Source organism: Indicator indicator, chromosome 2 (genome assembly GCF_027791375.1).
Source record: "Indicator indicator isolate 239-I01 chromosome 2, UM_Iind_1.1, whole genome shotgun sequence".
NCBI classification, from domain to species: Eukaryota; Metazoa; Chordata; class Aves; order Piciformes; family Indicatoridae; genus Indicator; species Indicator indicator.
Window position 1 is genome coordinate 47,905,254 of NC_072011.1, and position 18,859 is coordinate 47,924,112.

The following is an 18,859-nucleotide window of genomic DNA, read 5'->3' on the forward strand; positions in this document are numbered from 1 at the left end:
GTGTCTGTCTTACTTATGTAACAAATGCAATACATTAATGTTACTGTTGTTCATCTCTAAGTGAGGTGTTGCTCTTTTGGAAAAAGGAATGATTCACAAGAAAACAGTTGTCATGTTTTTAAGTCATCTTAACTTAGTGCTGTTGAAAATCAGGAGTTTGAGAAAAGAGTGAGAATCTGCAAAAGTTCTGCATCAAAATTCTTTGATGCTCGCTCTGCATAAAGTTGGGTTGACATCCTTTATATATAGAAATCTGAATGGTTGTAAATGCTGTCCTGTAATGTTGTTATAATGCTGTTTAAGGGCCTCTGCAGACCTAGGTGGTTTGAGAGGTGGTATGTTTAGTTTGTTTAAATCTTTTTTCCCAGTGTTCTGATGGAATCAAGACCAAATGTGTGAGCTTTCCATATTCTTTGCTCCTTTTTGTTTTCCTTGGAAGAGGAGGTAATTTGCTCCATAATTCATTAATGTTGACCTTCTTTAAAATAAACAGTAATACAAGAGAAACTGAATTTTAGAAGTTAAGCCATGTGTTCCTGAGAGGTTTGAAACCGTGTGTATGAGCAGGGTACACAGAAGAGCTGTGACCACATATTACTGATTTAATCAATAAAAAACAATTTGGTTTGCATCAGATCTGCCATCCAAAATAAGCAAACCAATGACTACCTTAAATTCAGCATGACTTAACTATAAAAGGTGAATCGAACTTCCAAACAATAATATTTGCAGAGCTTCAAACTGTGCAAGTGTAGGATTGATTTCATGTTACATAGACCTAAGCTGCAATCAGTGCTACTTAAAGGCAGTAAATGCAGAACAGAAATCAAAGTGGTCTCAGTGCTTCTCTGGGTAGCTGAAGCCAGCTGAAGCAAAATGCAGTATTGCACACGGAGCTTCTGAACCTGCCCAGTTGGTTTTACATCTACAGAGAAAGACTGTCTCCTGAAGGGTACACTTCCTGATTCACCTACCAGGCAGTTCCTTGTTGAAAACAGATAGCTTATTGTTACTCCAGTCATGTAGTATTCTGTAAGTCCTTAACCTGGGCCTCTTCAAAGTCATCTGAACAGGAACCTGTGATTTTAAAAGGACGATTTAGTTCCATTAACCTTTTTGTCTTTAAACAAACAAACAAACAAACAAAAACCCCACCAAAACCAAACGTAACAAAACAAAAAAAAGCCTGGATTCGAATGGATAACAAATTATTGCCTCCGGCCGGAATTGAAAAAAAAAATTGCAAAGAAGTCTGTCCACCTTATCCCTAACTACCTGTTCTTCATTAGTGATAAGAAATTGACTGAGTTTGGAAGACTTCATTAATGATTATCTTCATTAGTGATTTAGATACTGGAATTAAGAGCACCCCAATGAAGTTTGCTGAAGACACAAAAATGAGTGGGGAAGTTGATACCCCAGAAGGGAGAGCCATCCTCCAGGAAGATCTTGACAGGCTGGTCAGGTTGGCAAGAAGGAACTTGTTATGGGTTATGGGATGTCTTAAACCATGGAGTTGAAAGTCCTCCAAGTACCAGAGTGGTCCAGGGGTGGATCGGAAAGTACAACCTTTTATTATTCCATTCCCATAATTCTGCATTTACTTCCGTATAAAAAGGGGCATAACTGTAGTTTCTGCCTTTTCTTCTCACTGCTCCCTTCCCAGCATGGGCTCCCTCATCTCTGTTGTGTGGGGGAGTAGGGCCTTGGTCTGGCAAGCTAATTTTTACTGTGTCATTCAGGCCTGGGTAGAGAGGTATGGAGAGGGGTGTGGGGTGAATCTTTGAGTGAATTTTTGGCCTGCAGCATTTATGGGGGGAAGGTGTTGGATGATGTCTTAGTTGGTTTTGTGTATTGTGCATGTTCTTGTACTGTGGTATATAGTTGTGAACCGTACTTCCATTTAAATTTCCAGTTCTTTCCAATCCTGTATGGAGCATTTTCTTTTACCCCTTTTACTCTCTGTGAACCCAAGACAGAACTGTATCAAATTTAATGAGGCCAAGTGTAGGGTCTTGCATCTGGGAACACATAACCCAGGAATGCAGCTCAGGTTGGGAGCCACCTGGCTTTAGAACAGCACTGTGGAGAGGGACCTGAGGATCTTCGTGGACAAAAGGCTCACCATCAGTGAACAGTGCACTGCAGTGACAAAGAAAGCCAACAGGATGCTGAGTTGCAGTAATAGGAGTATGTGATGGTTTAGAACTTTTCCCAGAGTCCAAAAGCCCAAAAGGGATAGATTTAGATTTTTCTCCCTCTCTCCCTTTTTCCCGGTAGGGTAAAAATAAATCAGGCAGGAACAAGGAGAGGTAAATATCACGAAAGAAATGGTCTGGAATCAGTGTCATGGTAGGGCCATGACATGGCCCAGTACAAACCCAGACAGGCCTTAACACATCTAGACATGGTCCCTATCTCTCCCCTCCTTCCTGCAGAAAGACAGGGCAACATGGGAAAAAGAACAAAGGGGACAGGACCCCTGCCTGTTGGGTAAACAAGTTGTTTACCTGGGATAAGAGCACATCTGCTGACCACTGCTCCCCCAGAAACAAGGCCTTTGTTTCTGCCTTTTATGGTTACAGCCTGGCAGAACACCTTTCCATTGGGGAGCTACACGTTAGCTTCAGTTGCCCCAGTTGGACCAATGGATCTCTGGCCAGGTATATTTACAGGCTGACTTCGTAGTCGCCTTTGCCTTGCTTCAAGCCTTGCTTAAAGCCTTGCTCTTAAGCCTTGCTTTCAAGCTTTGCTGCCACGAGTTGCCCTGCCCTGCCTTGAGTGCCTTGTCCAGAGCCTGGGATACAGCCACGAGCCCATACACAGCAAGCCGGAGAAGCCAGGAGCCTAGAAGCCAGATCCACCTAGTCTGCTTCCCCTTGCCACTAGAATCGTGCTGTGCCTCAGTTTACCCAGAAACCAATCAAGTGCCCATTGCAAGAAGTGTCGTTAACCGCCCGCTGTCCGCTGAAGCCAGATCAGCTCTGGGACAATGTGGCAAACCCTCCTTGCCGGCAATCTGCTGTGCCAGCGCCATGTGAGAGCGCCTCAAAGCTTCATTGCTAACACAGCAGCATCCCCTGTGCGGAAAACCAGCTGTGAGTAATTAATTCATTGCCCTTTTTGGCATAAGGGTTCTTATCGAGTATCCCCCCACTGTAATTGAGCGCTATCTGCTCCCAGGGACCTTCTCTTTCCAAGTTATTACTTCTAGTTTGCATGGAATTGTTTGTATTTTGCCCAAAGACTGTGTGTTCCCATGGTAAATATATATTCTAACTGTACAATGATCCTATTTAACGAGTTTTGGCAATTTTCATATTAGTAAAGGGTTACTAATATTTTTACTAATACCCATTTGCCATATCATTTATTAGTTAAGAGCAATTACTTAACCAATCCCTTTACAATCAGCTTGGAAGTAAAAAGGTAATTTTTAAACAAAATATATATAACATTTGAGTACTAAGGAGGGTTACAAAGGTATAAGGAAAAGAGTAAATAGAAAAATATACAAAACCAGACCCAGATGGCATTGGATTCCCTTGATGTAAGTGGATTTAGTTTCTAAAAGTGGTCTGGATGCAGCATGGCGGTAGGCTGCACCACATTGTAGCTGCACGAAACAGGGGCATCAGGGACTTGTCGAGCAGGTGAGGCAGGGGGAAAAAGACGGTGATCCAAGAAAAATGGTCGCCTTGAATAGGCTTTCCTGGACAGGAAGGCGGAGTGGAATAGACCTTTGACCCAGGGGACCCTTCATCCTGGGAAGGGAAAAAACAAATCTCTCTTTCCACCCACCTGGATCAGGTTTCTTTTGTCCACCTGGGGGCTGGGTTCTTTTCAGCCCCCATCAAGGATGGGTGTAACCTGGGACAGAGTATAAGAAGCAGGGATAAAGATGTCATTCTCCCACTCAGTGCTGGTCAGGCTGCACCTGGAGTACTGTGTACAGTTTTGGCAGACAGGCAGGAAAGGGTCCACAGCCACAAGAATGAGCAGAGGACTAGAAGATCTGTCATATGAAGGAAGGCTGAGAGAACTAGGTATGTTCAGCCTTGAGAAGTCTTAGGAGAGACTTCGTAACCATGTACAAGTACATAAATGGCAGTTATCATGAGGAGAGAGACTCCCTTTTTATGAAGAGTCACATGGCAAAGTGCTGGGGTCAAGGGGAGGAATATTTATTAGTTACCCTACCAACAATAATTAACAAATGATATGGCAAATGATTGTTAATAAAAATAGTAACCCTTTATTAATGAAATATGCCAAAACTCGTGGAAAGGATCGTTGTACGGTCGGAAGATATATTTACAAAGGGAATTATGCATTCTCAGGGCAAATACAAACTATTCTATGCAAATTAGGAGGCAACAACTTGGAACAAGAAGGTCCCTGAGAGCAGGTAGCGCTCAGTTATGGTGAGGAGGAGGCTCGATAAGAACTGTTAAACGCAAAGGGCAGTGAATTAGTCACTCACAGCTGATTTCACCCATATAAGGGATACTGCTGCTGCTGCATTAGCTTTGGGGTGCTCTTGTAAGGCACAGCACGGCAGATTGCCGGCAGGAAAGGTTTACCGCATGGTCCCAGGCTCGGCGACTCTGGCTTTCTAGGCTCGCGGCTTCTCCAGCTTGCACGTGTATGGCTTGTGGCTTTATCCCAGGCTTGAAGCAAGGCAAGGCTTCAGCAAGGCTTCAGCAGACTTGAACAAGGCAAGGCAAGGCTACCAAGCCGCTTGTATATATACAAAATGCCAGAGGTCAGTTGGTCCAATGGGGCACTGAAGCTAACGTGTAGCTGCCCAATAGAAAAGTGTTCTGCCAGGTTATGACCATAAAAGGCAGAAGCAAGGACCTTGTATCTGGGGAAGCAGTGGTCAGCTTGTGCGCTCTCACCCCGATAAACATCTTGTTTACCAGACAGGCAGGAGTCCTGTCTGGATTTGTACTGGGCCATATCATGGCCCTACCATAACACAAAGACCATGGATAATGGGCACAAGTTGGCTGCCGGGGAGAATTGAACTGGATGCCAGAAAAAATTTTCACCATTCAAATTATTAGACATTGGAATAAAAAGGGAGGTGATGGATTCCTCTACTGTTTCAAGGCCCAGATTGACAGGGTGCTGGGCCATCTTATTTAAACTATATTCTTACCCTGAAATGAGCTAGATGATACTTGATGTCCCTTCCAACCTTCTATCAATCTATGACTTTTCAGGATCTAATTGAGAAATCGGCTATATTGTGTCAAAATCAATACTATGGAAATTAGCACCTGTGTTTTCAGGTTTGCCTACTATCAGACTGATAGTGCTTATCCTGTACATGTTATTCAGGGCAGATAGCCTTCAGTTAGATGTGTTGAAGTTTTCTACAGTATTTGCTGTTGGTGAAATTTAACTCAATGATCACCTGTGAGCTGATTTTTATTTCCACATGAAAGCCAGGGTCCAAGTACAGCACCACAAAGGTGTGCTAGAAGCTGTGGGATAAGATACCAAGTGCAGTGAAGTTCCTGGAGTGAGCTGACTATAAACTCTGTATCCAAAGTGAAACAAGCAAGTTAACTTCTGAAAACTGTGTTTTAATGTATCTGAGCACAGTGTGTAGGGTGGCTATGGGGTCTTTGGTTCCAGTTGTTTGACTTTGGAGATAAGCTGTTGATACACCAACTGACTTCTGCTAATATAGAAAACACTTTAGGATCTCAGTGATGACATCACTAGCCTGCTATTGGTTCATATGTGTAGTAGTATCAATACTGTTTTGAGAGCCATTTTATATTTCTGTGTGGACATAACTCTCAGATATGAGAGCACTAACCATGTCTAGCTCTCTCCTGTCACATACAGTTTATCATTTGGACTGAGCATATGATGTATTTTTTTCCGTTAATATCCAGGTTGGAAGGGAAATGAACTAATTTTCTGATTTGGACAAAAAAAAGGAGTGCTGTTCTAGATGCCTGGAGCTCCCACCCTTGCTACTGCTGTAACTAATGTTTGGAGACAGATTTCCTCAAACCTTGTTTATTAGAACGGCACTTTATTTGAGTGTCTATGTTAATAAATATCTTGTACTCTTCCCACTCATTGTTGAAGCTGTGCACGAACAGGTCACCTTAGACACTGTGCAATGCATCATTTGAAATGTTCAGCATGTGATTTTTGGCTGCCAGGTCTGTTAGACAAATCACAGTTTGATTCAAGTTCAAGACTGAGCTTTCTGCTAGAGTCTGAACACCACTGCAATTTCTTGGTTTTGGAAAAGTGAGTTTCCTGTTGTGTCCATTTGCAACATACAGTTGATAATTCACTAGCATCACCAGAACAATGGAGCCAGCCAAGAACAAACATTTGGCATGTTTTATGCTAGAAAAGCCTCATTTCAAAATCAAAACATGCATGTGTGCATACGCAAAACAAGTGGTAAATACTTAAAAGCTCGAGCAGAATAAGAAAACATGTCAGTATTGTGGTTGTCACTTTTTTCAGTAAAGGTTGCATCAGCCATGTTTTCTTAAGGCACAGTTTGTACTTTGGAAATTTTCCTTCTGGTGAAGTGACTGACTAATAAGTGAGTCTTCCATTTTTCAACTAGGCTGAAGTGCAGTAGGCTCATTGTGTTCCGCCTCTTAACTGAAGTTGGTCATGGATGCTTTCATCCATTTTATGAATACTTGTGAGAGGTCTCTCAGTTTCTTTTTCTTCTAAGCCTTTGACTGATGACTCTCATGGGTTGAACTCCTGAGGCTTTGAATATTTCTTGGTGTTTTCACATGGATTTGTGAAGAACAATTTGGGTAACAAGTGGCTTTCTGAGGTACAGAAGAGAAGTTCACTTAAGGCGGATAGAAATTCAGTCTTCCTAATACAGCCCTTCAAAAATTCAAAAGGTTGTATTAAAACTGTTTTGGCTTCTTATGATATCCATTCTTATTAACGGGCACCTTCTCTGCAGGCTCTTGTATTTTAAGGTATGTGGTAAGAGGCAAGCATGGAGAAGTTTTAGGAGGTGCTTGATTAGTTCATTAGAAAGTGTCTGAAAAGCCTCTGTTTATACAAAGCAAGATCTTGGTTGCATGTAGTACAATGTTTTATGGCCTGATATTGTAGACCATAAAATAATACATAAGTAATTTAGGCTTATTATGGAGTTTGTTACTGAAGGTGTGAGCTGTGTTTCTGGTAAAAGTTGTCTCTTTTAACAGGATCATAGGCAAATTCAGCTGCCAAATTTCTATGCAGCTGCCTTAGACTTGTCATTTTTATGTTGTGATCACATATCTTATTTGAAAAAGACTTATTCTTGAATTTTAAAGATGTTACAGAGTTGAGAATGTTCATTGGAACATTTTTAATTAAAATTTTTTTGAAAGAGTTTCAAACATCAAGATAAGTGCACAAAGAAAGTGCCAGATAAAATAAAAATTATATACTGAATGGAATTACTCATACTTTAAGCTTGTACTCCTTGATTCTAAAAGTTTTTGTTTCTGTGCAATTCCTGGTGGACTCATTAGAACAAGTTCTGTGTTTTGAACTGGATTTCCGGTTTGTTCACATATTAAATTATATTGTAAGAAAAGCTTTCCTGCCTGAAGTGTACAGTGATAATAAAATGAAGAAAAATTAAGATGTTACCTGGTAATAAAATAGAGAAAATGGCTATCATTTGTAACTTGAAGATATAGGGCAGAAAATGGCTTATTACTAATTTGCATTCTACACCCAAAATCCCCAATGTTCTTGTCCAGAGAAAAATAAAAATCTAATTTTTAAAACATATGTGCCTCTGTAATCTTCAGCAGAACAGTGAGAGAGCTGTGGCCATTAAAAGATGTAGTAAGTACCTTGCAAGGGGAATGTTGTCTTCTTTGAACTGCATAATACAATGTGAAGACTGATTTTTGTTATTGCAGTTAGTTACACAGATTATTGATAAACCAAGGAAAGACATACCAGTTACCAAGGCAAGCTGAGTCAGCCAATAATAATGAAATGTATAAACTGCCATTTGGCAAATGGGATGGAGGAAGTGTGTTGCAATCCTGCTAGAGAAACTGTCATTCAGAATGGGCTAGGGACTGAAGCTTATATAACCTGTATACATAGTCTAATCAGATGATCAGTAGTTGATCTTCATTAAGTAAAATAGACACCAAGCTGGTTTGTTTCACTGCTGTTTCCGAGAATGGGTGTTACAATGATTTAATCTTTAGTAATATGATTTTTCTAGGCCAAATCCATGTTTGGTGACCAGAGCTGCCTATCTTGATGTCCTTGTGATGCTGTGTACTCACCTCAGGAAGTTTCAGAAGCAAGGTACGTCAACTATACTTTCTATAAAATGGATGGAATATCTGTGGTGAAATTTCTGAGCTGTGTTGAATCCAGAGAAACAATCATATGTTACTTGTAGTCATGGCATCTGCTGAATGCTGGAGTCCTTTAGCTGCTCTTTATAAAAATTCCTTTTTTCTGCCTTCTGTAGAACTGTTCCTGGGGATTGTTTATGAGAAGAATGAGATACAGCTCCATGTCAAAGCTTGAAGCTATAATCTTGTGGTATTCCTAATCATAGAATTGTGTAACAACAAAAACTTACCCTTCTAGTGTTCCAAATTGGTTTTTGCAGCCAAAGTTATAAATAGAAACAAAATTCAAACCCCAGAATATTGCTATTTTAACTTTTCTTGAAAGCTACAGAGAGGTTCCCTCAGGAGACACCTGAAAGTGTTTCAGAGAAATAGCATTTTCTTCTCTTTAGAAGTTGTATAAGAAATTCTGAGAGATTCTTTATATTTCTTTTCCTTATATTGATTTTTTATCACTGTCAAGCTCTTGAAAGACTAGTCAGAACTATGGGTGGTTAGTGGTGCAGAATGTTGCTTTGTAATGCTTTGTAAACCATAAGGAAAACAAAGATATGGAAGGAAGGGGTACCCTTTCAACTGTGACTGTGCAGAGGCAACCTTCAGTCAGCTGTAACTAACTTCCTTGTGGGCCTATTTTGTTCATTTCTTATGAACAAGTGAGTAATAAATTATCTTGTCAGCTCAGGAAGGCAATTAAAGAATAGATCTTTATTTCAGATAGTCTTGTTTGGGCTGTTTTTAATTTTTAAACCAATGCTCTTCCCTTTTTTGCTACATTTGTTACATTTTAATTCTATAATTGCTATTTGTGTGATTTCTTGTGACTACACAGTTCAAATAGTGATAGTTGTCAGAAAAATGAATTAATAAACATGTCTGAAATGCTGGATCTAGCCCTTACAACAGAAGCATAGGCATACAGAAAATATGTGACAGGTGAATTCTACCATAGCAGAAGAAGATAGCTTTATTGCGGACTGTAGGAGATGGGTCTGATCTCTCATGTTCTCTGAAGTCGTTCCTCTCTCATGGATTCCAATGTTTGTGACTCGAAAGGGGTGCATGCTTTATAGGGAATAATGCACTACCCATATTACAACAGTTTAAATAAAGCATTTCTCTAGGGATACGTTTTTTCCCTGCTCTTTAATGTTTGTTTTAAGTAAACTATATTTGGCATCAATAATTCTTACGTTACAATAGATATTTACTTATTTTTGTTATTTTGTATAAAATAAACTTTCTTAAATCCTGATATGCCATTGGCCCTAGTGATTATCCTTTGCAATATACTTAAAATTGTAGCTGTGTATCACATCTACAAAATAAAAAACAGCTTTCAAAGCCCCCTTCAACCGTAGTTGGGCTTCCCACCCTTATTTTAATTTGAAGACTCCTTTTTTAGAGATAGATCCTTAATTATTACACTTCTTTTAACTATGATCCTCTGTGTCTGTTTATATGCTTTGTAGTGTCTGTTTATATACTTTGTAGTATGAAGCTTTAAACTAGATTTGAAGGGGGGAAGGGGAAAAACCAGGGTCACTGGAAACAAGCCTGGGATGCTTGAGAGGTGGTGTGCCAGCTCCACTGCTACTTCAGGGGAGCTAGGGGATAATAAGCCATGTGTTGGGGAAAATGCAAGAGCCAACAGGGAAACACCAGCACATGCAGGGCTCACTGGTAGGTTGTTGGCCATGGAGGTGGCCAGGAGTGATCGGATAGCAGGAGCGAAAACTAATGAATGAACTCCCTCTCTGAAATGCTTATATACCAATGCATGGAGCATGAGGAATAAGCAGGAGGAGTTGGAGATCTATGGTAGGTGGCATGACTATGATATAACTGGAATCACTGAAACATGGTGGGACAGCTCCCACCACTGGAGTGTTGTCGTAGATGTCTATGTACTGTTCAGGAAAGACAGACCAAGAAGGTGAGGTGGTGGTGTTGCTCTCTACATGTGAGAGCAACTGGAATGTGTCGAGTTCCACCCACAGGGGGAGGCAGAATAGGTGGAAAGCTTGTGGGTAAGAATTAAGTGATGTGGAAAGGTAGGTGAAGCTGTGATGGGTGTCTACTATAGACCACCAAATCAACCAGAAGATGCTGATGAGGCCTTTTACAGTCAGCTGGACATAGCCTCTAGAACACTCTCCTTGATACTCATGGATGACTTCAATCACCCTGATATTTGCTGGAAAACCCACACAGATAGGCATATTCAGTCCAAAGGCTCTTGCAGTGTATCAATGATAACTTCTTGATGTAGGTAGCGGAGGAGCCAACAAGGAGAGGCACACTGCTGGGCATTGTATTAACTAATAAAGAAGGACTGGTTGGGGACATTAAGGTCGGAAATAGCCTTGGTGACAGTGATCATGACATGGTGGAGTTTAGTATTATACAAGGTAGAAGCAGGGCAGTAAGTAGGATTACAACCCTGGACTTCTGCAGGGCTAACTTTGTACTCTTCAGACATATACTTGTAGGGATCCCATGGGCTAAGACTGTGGAGGGTAAAGGAGCCCGAGAAAGTTGGCCAGTTTTTAAATGCCACTTCTTCCAAGCCCAAGATAGGTGTGTTCCCTTGAGTAAATGTGATGGTAGGGCCATGACATGGCCCGGTACAAATCCAGACAGGCCTTAAGATGTCTAGACAGGTCCTTTCTCTCCTCTCCTTCCTGTAATAAAACAGGGCAACACGGGAAAAGGAACAAAGGGGACAGGATCCCTGCCTGTCTGGTAAACAAGATGTTTATCTGGAGTAAGAGCATGTAGGCTGACCACTGCTCCCCCAGACACAAGGTCCTTGCTTCTGCCTTTTATGGTCATAGCCTGGCAGAACACTTTTCTATTGGGTAGCTACATGTTAGCTTCAGTGCCCCATTGGACCAATTGTCCTTTGGCACTTTGTATATATACAAGTGACTAGGCAGTCACCCTTGCCTTGCTCAAGCTTGCTGAAGCCTTGCTTGGTAGCCTTGCCGTCTCAAGTTGCCCTGCCCTGCCCTGTCTTGAGTGTCTGGTCCCAGAGCCTGGGATAAAGCCACAAGTCATACACGTGCAAGCTGGAGAAGTCACAAGCCTAGAAAGCCAGAGTCGCCGAGCCTGCTTCCCCTTGCCACCAGAATCGTGCCGTGCCTCAGTTTACCCAGGAACCACGCAAGCCTGTCGCCAAGAGCATCGTTAACTGCCCGCTGTCCGCTGAAGCCAGACCAGCCTGGGACCATGCGGTAAACCTTTCCTGCCGGCAATCTGCCGTGCTGTGCCTTACAAGAGCACCCCAAAGCTAATGCAGCAGCAGCAGTATCCCTTATATGGGTGAAATCAGCTGTGAGTGACTAATTCACTGCCCTTTGCGTTTAACAGTTCTTATCGAGCCTCCTCCCCACTGTAACTGAGCGCTACCTGCTCTCAGGGACCTTCTTTTTCCAAGTTGTTGCCTCCTAATTTGCATAGAATAGTTTGTATTTGCCCTGAGAATGCATAATTCCCTTTGTAAATATATCTTCCGACCGTACAACGATCTTTTTACAAGTTTGGCATATTTCATATGAATAAAGGGTTACTATTAAAACCTGTTATCATTTAATAATTATTGTTGTGAGGGTAATTAATAAATAAGGCTCCCCTCGACCACAACAGTAAAAAATTGGGTAGACATGCCAGGAGGCCTCCATGAATGAGCAAGGAGCTTCTGAAGAAAATCTTATGGAAGAAAGATACTTACAGTTCATGGAAGAAGGGACCTGTCACTTGAGAGACCTATAGAGTAGGTTGCCCAGGCATGTAGGAAAGCAACAAGAAAGGCCAAAACCCTCTTAGGACTAAAACTGGCAAAGGAAGTAAAAGAGAACAAGAAAAACTTCTTTAAAAAGTAGGAAAAGGAAGAATAGGGAAAGTATGGGCCCCCTGCTAAACGAGGAGGCAGCCCTGAGAACTGAGGATGCAGAGAGGCAGAGTTGCTGAATGCCTTCTGTGCTTCAGTCTTTCCTCCTAAGACTGAACCCCACTATGAAGACCAGTCCCTGGATGAAGAAGACTGGAGGAGGGAGGACTTTCCACTAGTCAATGAAGTCTGGATTAGGGATCAGTTACACAAACTGAATATTCACAAGTCCATGGGGCTGGATGAGATGCACCCAAGAGTGTTGAGAGAACCGGCTGATGTTGTTACTCTACCACACCATCATTTTTGCAAAATTGTGGCATACAGTAGAGGTGCCTGAGGCCTGGAGGAAGGCCAGTGTCACTCCAGTCTTCAAAAAGGGAAGAAAGAGGTTCAAGGAAACTATAGACCAGTCAGCCTCACCTCCATCCCTGGGAAAATGATGGAGCAGCTCATTCTGGAGTTCATCTCTAGGCACATGGAAGAGAAGGTGATGATCAGGAGCAGTCAGCATGGATTTACCAAGGGGAAATCATGCTTGACTAATCTGATAGCCTTATATGATATTATAACTGAATGGGTGGATGTAGTCTACCTTGACCTTAGTAAGGCTTTTACACTGTCTCCCATAACATCCTTGTGAGTAAGATCAGGAAGTGTGGGATAGAAGAACAGGCAGTGAAATAGATTAGGAACTGGTTACAAAATAGAGTCCAAAAAGTGGTGGTCAGTGGTGCCAAGCCCAGCTGGAGAGCTGTGACTAGCGGAGTCCCCCAGGGATCAGTGCTGAGTCCAGTCCTGTTCAACATACTCATCAATGACATTGATGAGGGACAGAGTGTCTGCTCAGGAAGTTTGCTGATGATACCAAACTGGGAGGCTTGGCTGATATGTCTGAAGGCTGTGTGGCTGTTCAGTGAGACCTGGACAGACTGGAGAGCTGGGCAGAGAGGAACCTAATGAGGTTCAACAAGGATAAGTGCGGACTCCTGCATCTGGGAAGGAATAATGAACTGCACCAGTACAGGTTAGGAGGCAATCTCCTAGAGGCAACTCTGTGGAGAAGGACCTGGGAGTTGTGGTGGATAACAAGTTATCCATGGGACAGCAATGTGCCCTTGTGGCCAAGAAGGCCAATGGTATCCTGGGGTGCATTAAAAAGAGTGTGTCCAGCAGATCGAGGGAGGTTCTCCTCCCCCTCCACCTTGCCCTGGTGAGACCTCACCTGGAATATTGTGTCCAATTTTAAGCTCCCCAGTTCAAGAGGGACAGGGATCTGCTGGAGAAATCCGATGGAGGGCTACCAGGATGATTAAGGGACTGGAGCAGGCTGAGGAGAGGCTGAGAGACATGGGTCTGTTTAGTCTGATGAAGAGAAGACTCAGGGAGGATTTGATAAATGTTTGTAAATATCTGAGGACAGGGTGTCAGGAGGGAGGGGACAGGCACCCTGTGATAGGACAAGAGGCAATGGATATAAACTACCACACCGGAGGTTCCACCTCACCGTGAGGGGCAACTTCTTCACTGTGAGGGTCACATAGCACTGGAACAGGCTGTACAGGGAGGTTGTAGAGTCTCCTCTGGAGACTTTCAAGACCCATGTGGATGTGTTCCTATGTGACCTGTGCTGGATTCTATGGTCCTGCTCTGGCAGGGGGGTTGGACTTGATGATCTTCGGAGGTCCCTTCCAACCCCTAACATCCTGTGATCCTGTGAATCATCCCTGTCTTTCTGTGTTCTCTTCATATGAAGTTTTTATTTCTCTGTTTCTAATTATTCTCATCACTCACCCTTCAACAATGTTTTTGTATTTTCTTTTATGAAGGAACAGCCAATATTCTAGGTGAGGACTCCACAGTTACTAATTTAGTTAGCATTACATCTGCTTTATCAGTCCCTTTCCTTTTTCAGTTATCTTCCGGGTTTTTGGTGTTTGGGTTTTTTTTTGTCTGTTTTGGTTTTTAAATGATTGCTGCACATTTGCAAAGGCTTTTATTAACCTCTCCACACCAGGAAACTACTCTTTTTTTTTTTTTTTTTTTTTTTATTCCCTAATGCCCCAGACTTCTGAATATCCCTCTGAGCCTGGGGGACTGCACCATGCTGTTGCAGGATTACTAACTAGTGGATTCATTTATTTTTCAAAGCTCATGTGAACTTTTCCAATCCTGTGTGCTATAAGGTACAATTTCTGCAGAAGGAAAGTTATTCATTTTGCAGACTCTCACTGCTCAGGGATAGTTCATTAGTATCATCTTGCCTAAAAGTTTCATTCCTATATAGGGTTTAAAATTATACATTGCAGGCAATATCTAGAGAGTAGAAACTCAGACCAGGAATATGGTTTTGAAATTTTGAAGATACAATAGGGACAATTTCATATATTACAGGCAGAAGTAATATGAAACTGAGTGTCCTGTGACACTGTGAGAGAAAGACTAAACTTAGCAGTTAAAAGCAAAACTCAAAACATTCATTTTTAAATGTTCTGCAAGGAATAATAATTAACTGAAATGTTATAATTTTCTGAGAATAAATATCTTGCTTATTATATATGAATCTGGTTATGAGGCAGTTTTTCTCTTTAAATCTTGATTTGTAAAGTTGTTTCGATGAATAAAGGGTAAAGGACAAATCCAAATAAAACTGCTTCTTGATGTGTTTATCTAAGAGGCCCCAGGAAGTGCTGTGTGCTGCATATGAGTTCCAGGCCACAGGCTGAAGCTGATTTTCATCAACAGAAATGGGAAATGCAATGTAATGAGCCTGCAACTGGTTAAAATCAGACCACTTCTAATTGATTATGCCTGTCTAAAGGGGCTCCAATTACAAAGAGATTTTCAGAGTACAACCCTGCCTAGGCCTTTCCTACATTACAATTATTTTCTGTAAGTGATTTGTTGTCTTCAATTAATAAAATCTGTCTCTTAAAGTGCAGGACAGCCCTTAGGGAATTTACTTCACAAATTCAAAACAATTTAAAATGCCAGATAGGGAAGTCAGGGAGTGATGAATACTAAAAGCATCTAGTCCAGCTAAAAATTTATTGCTGGCCAAATCATGATTATTTATCTTAAAACAAAACAAACCCCCCATAGTTATTCTGATTTGATGGTTTATATGGAGGTGTTTCCTGATTCATGTCACTGGGAAAAGAGTTTTTTTCCCTTAACAGGCAAAACCTAGATAATTTTTACCAGCTCCTGATGTGTCTTAGGATCTTCTGATGTGCAGAGACAATACATAATGCCAAAACTATGTAAATTTAGAACATTTTTTTTCAGTTATCAGTTGCAGTTGGAACTCAGAAAAAAAATGAAGTAAGCCTTTTAAAAAAAAAAACAACCCTTAGGATATATAAATAACAATAATATTGCCTTTATTGAGAGCAGTCAAAAGTTCTTACCAGATCTAGGATTATTTAATGAGCTAATGTCTATGGTGAATATTACTAATTATTGACAATATCTAGTGAATTAGTTCTTGCAGACCTCTGATATATTATCTCTGCAGTAACTGTTTTTGTGGACTTGTAATTACAGATATAATTGTAATGATTGGACAAGAGGCAATGGCTTTAAGCTGGAATAAGGTAGATTTAGACTAGATATTAGGAAGAAAATCTTAACAGTAAGAGTGGTGAGACACTGAAACATGTTGTCCAGGCAAGTTGTGGAAGCCCCTTCTAGGACGTGTTCAAGGCCAGGCTGGAAGGGGCTTTAAGCAATCTGGTCCAGTGGAAGGTGTCCATGCCCATGACAGGGTGGGTTTGGAACTAGATGATCTTTAAGGTCACTTTCAACTGAAACCATTCTATGTCCAGGGCCTTGTCCTGAGTCCAATGGGTAGAATAATCCAGTCCCCTTCCAGAAGATTTTATGGTATTTTACTCTAATAGAGAGCAGTTAAGTTATTCCTCTGGAAGTAAACCAGCACCAAAGTGGGTAGTGTAGGAATAGGGGGAAGTTCCCAGACTCCACACTTTTCCATCATTACTGGAGGAAGCAAGTAACACTTGTCACGGATCTTTGAAGAGGAAAAATGCCACTGAGTCCAGGTTAGAATGTGGCCACCCTTAGCTATGTTTATAATTATTTGCAAATTCATAAGTCTTGATCTACAGGAGTTAGAAGGAAAGGTCTATCAAGCTGCAGTCCTATAGATTAATGTGTGGGTTTGAGGCACTTTTCTCTGCACTCAAAAATGGGCTTTGCAAGAGACAGAATACCAAACTACAAATAGCCTCTGTTGGATAAAATTCCTTTGCTGAACATGTGGACTACTGACAGGACCTATCATAAATATTCCTGCTTTCAGATCCTCTCCTGGAATTGGTGTCTGAGGCTAAACAGTAAGATGAGGGTATTACTGTTGTCCTGTGGTGCTGGTAATGCAGGAGCCAGAGCAATGTATTGCAGTGAAAGTTCAGATATGGGATACTCTATCTCTGTAAGGGATGGAGAATGGCACAAGACAGAGTTGTCACTTTGTTTTCTTTCTCGCTCCAGTCTCAGGACAGTCTTCTGATTGTATTTTGTCAATTCATGAAGGGGAAAATGGATGCAACTTGCTAAAATATGCTTGCCTAGTAGAAGTGTATTTTACCGAGGGCTGTGTTCCAAAAAAATTACACTTGTCAATTAAGTGTTGTGTTGAGTCCACAAAGCCCATTGACATAGAACAGAAGTCAAGGAAAAGATGAAAGAAAAATTTCCTAAAGATAATTGTTCTGAGTTGTTCTTTTGTCCTATGTATATGATGTCATCCTTCTGACTGGTTTGGTCTGTCCATCAAGTATAGTGTGTTCAAAATTGAAGTTTGATGGGAATTTGGCAGGATGTTAAATAGGATGAATCTGTGATTTAGGAGAAGATGCCACTTGAAGTCTAACCATTAATTTTTCCTATCTGCATTTGAGGTGGAAGAATTTATAAAAGTTCTTGAGATGAACCATACTCCACTGTTGTTGTCAATGGGAACAGTTGCTCAGTCTTTACATAATTAATCCTGTTCATAAAGAGCTTGTTTTGATATCAAAGTAGACCAGCCACCAGTCTGCTCTTCCTAACATATTCCCTCCTTGAGTTTTGCAAAAACAACTTCCATTTTCTTACTGTCTCCCAAACAGCTAAAAGTTTTGTAGATGTAGTTAAGATTCTTAAATCCTGTTCATGAACGACAGAAGCAATTGCAAAAAATACTGTGTATTGCACATGTGTGTATGAGATTAGAAACATGAACAGTTATGTACAACTGTCTGCTGGTTTTGTCCTTTTTTATGCTCTCAAATATATGACCAAATACTGACTGTTCAAAAATACCTTAGTTATTTTTGTCCTTTTCAATTAGAAGTTAGAAAATGTGTTGGTAGAAAGAGTATGCATTATCCAACTTCTAGATGCTTTGCAATGAAAGCACAAATTGTTTTTTAAGTAGGAACTTCTCAAATGTTTTGTCTGAATGTTATGGCTTGTAAGACTTCTAAATAGCATCTGAAAGCTGTGCCTGCTTTTTTATGTAGTTTGTTTCATTTTGTTTTTTATTTTGAAAACAAGATAAGTGGTGACACAAATGCTTTTTTCTGTAGGTGAGCTTAAATACTGATAACATGTAAATGGTAGGAATTGGACAGGGATAACTGGGTTGACTGTTTTAGCCATACTTTAGCTTTCTTTACTTAGATCCCTGAAAACTGTGACTGAACAGTAACTTGAACAGAAATGCTGGCTGCTTGTTAATGCATGTTTTGTCTATTTGATCTAATTAGCTTAAACTTAAATTCCATGAACAAATTGAAAGCAATTCTTGTTTGTGATGTCAGAAATTATATAAACTTTGTGTGACAGTGTATGGGCTGTGGCACTTGGTCAATGTTGTTATTTTGACTCAAGGAATGTAAAAAATTAAAATGTGTTTACAGAATTGTCTAAATGGCCTCTGCCTACTGACATTAAATTAAGTCAAAATTTGGAAACTAATATTCTAATGCATTGCAGGCAGGAGGAGAATGAAGTGGTTGAGAATGGGATTGATGGAGGTCCAGGAGACAAGGAGTGACTGAGAGTTGCACAGACAGTAAAATGCCAGAGGCAGATCAAATGAGGGATGTACTGTGTTAAGTAGACCCAAAGAGGAATAAAAGTGAGTGCAAGACTGAAAGACGAAACAAATGGACTGAGGCTGAAAGGAATAAATGTTGTGAAAAAGCAAGTGGAAGTGTCCACCACCAGCAGGCTGTTAAGGAAATGTTGGAGGCAGAACTCATGGCCCAGATGTGGGAGGAGGAAAGTAAAAGTGTTTTCAGAAAGATCATGGAGACACAGTGAAAGGAGGAGGGTTATGAAACAGGTTGCTGAATGGCTGTGTCAAACAGGGAGTATGGAAAGATGTTAGATTAAAGAAGTGACACTAGGGGAAAGTGAAGTTGATAGTGTTTGTTGATGTTAGCAGTTAAAATTCTGCTCCCCCGTGAAGACAGAGACTGCTCGTACTTACAAATCCTTGGTTGAGGTTCTCTTCAGATTCTAGTATGTACCACTGGCTGACTTGCACTGTCTTCATGGGATTTTATGGTTT

General features: G+C 41.0%; 1 protein-coding gene across 1 annotated transcript in view; it reads left to right on the forward strand.

The window, feature by feature from the left end:
* The window catches only part of THADA (THADA armadillo repeat containing), a 190,949-nt gene that overhangs the window by 129,978 nt on the left and 42,112 nt on the right, over window positions 1–18,859 (forward strand). The window contains exon 30 of the mRNA XM_054397089.1: window positions 8,249–8,334. Coding sequence (XP_054253064.1) covers window positions 8,249–8,334 — 86 coding nt within the window. The remainder of the gene's footprint in view (window positions 1–8,248; window positions 8,335–18,859) is intronic.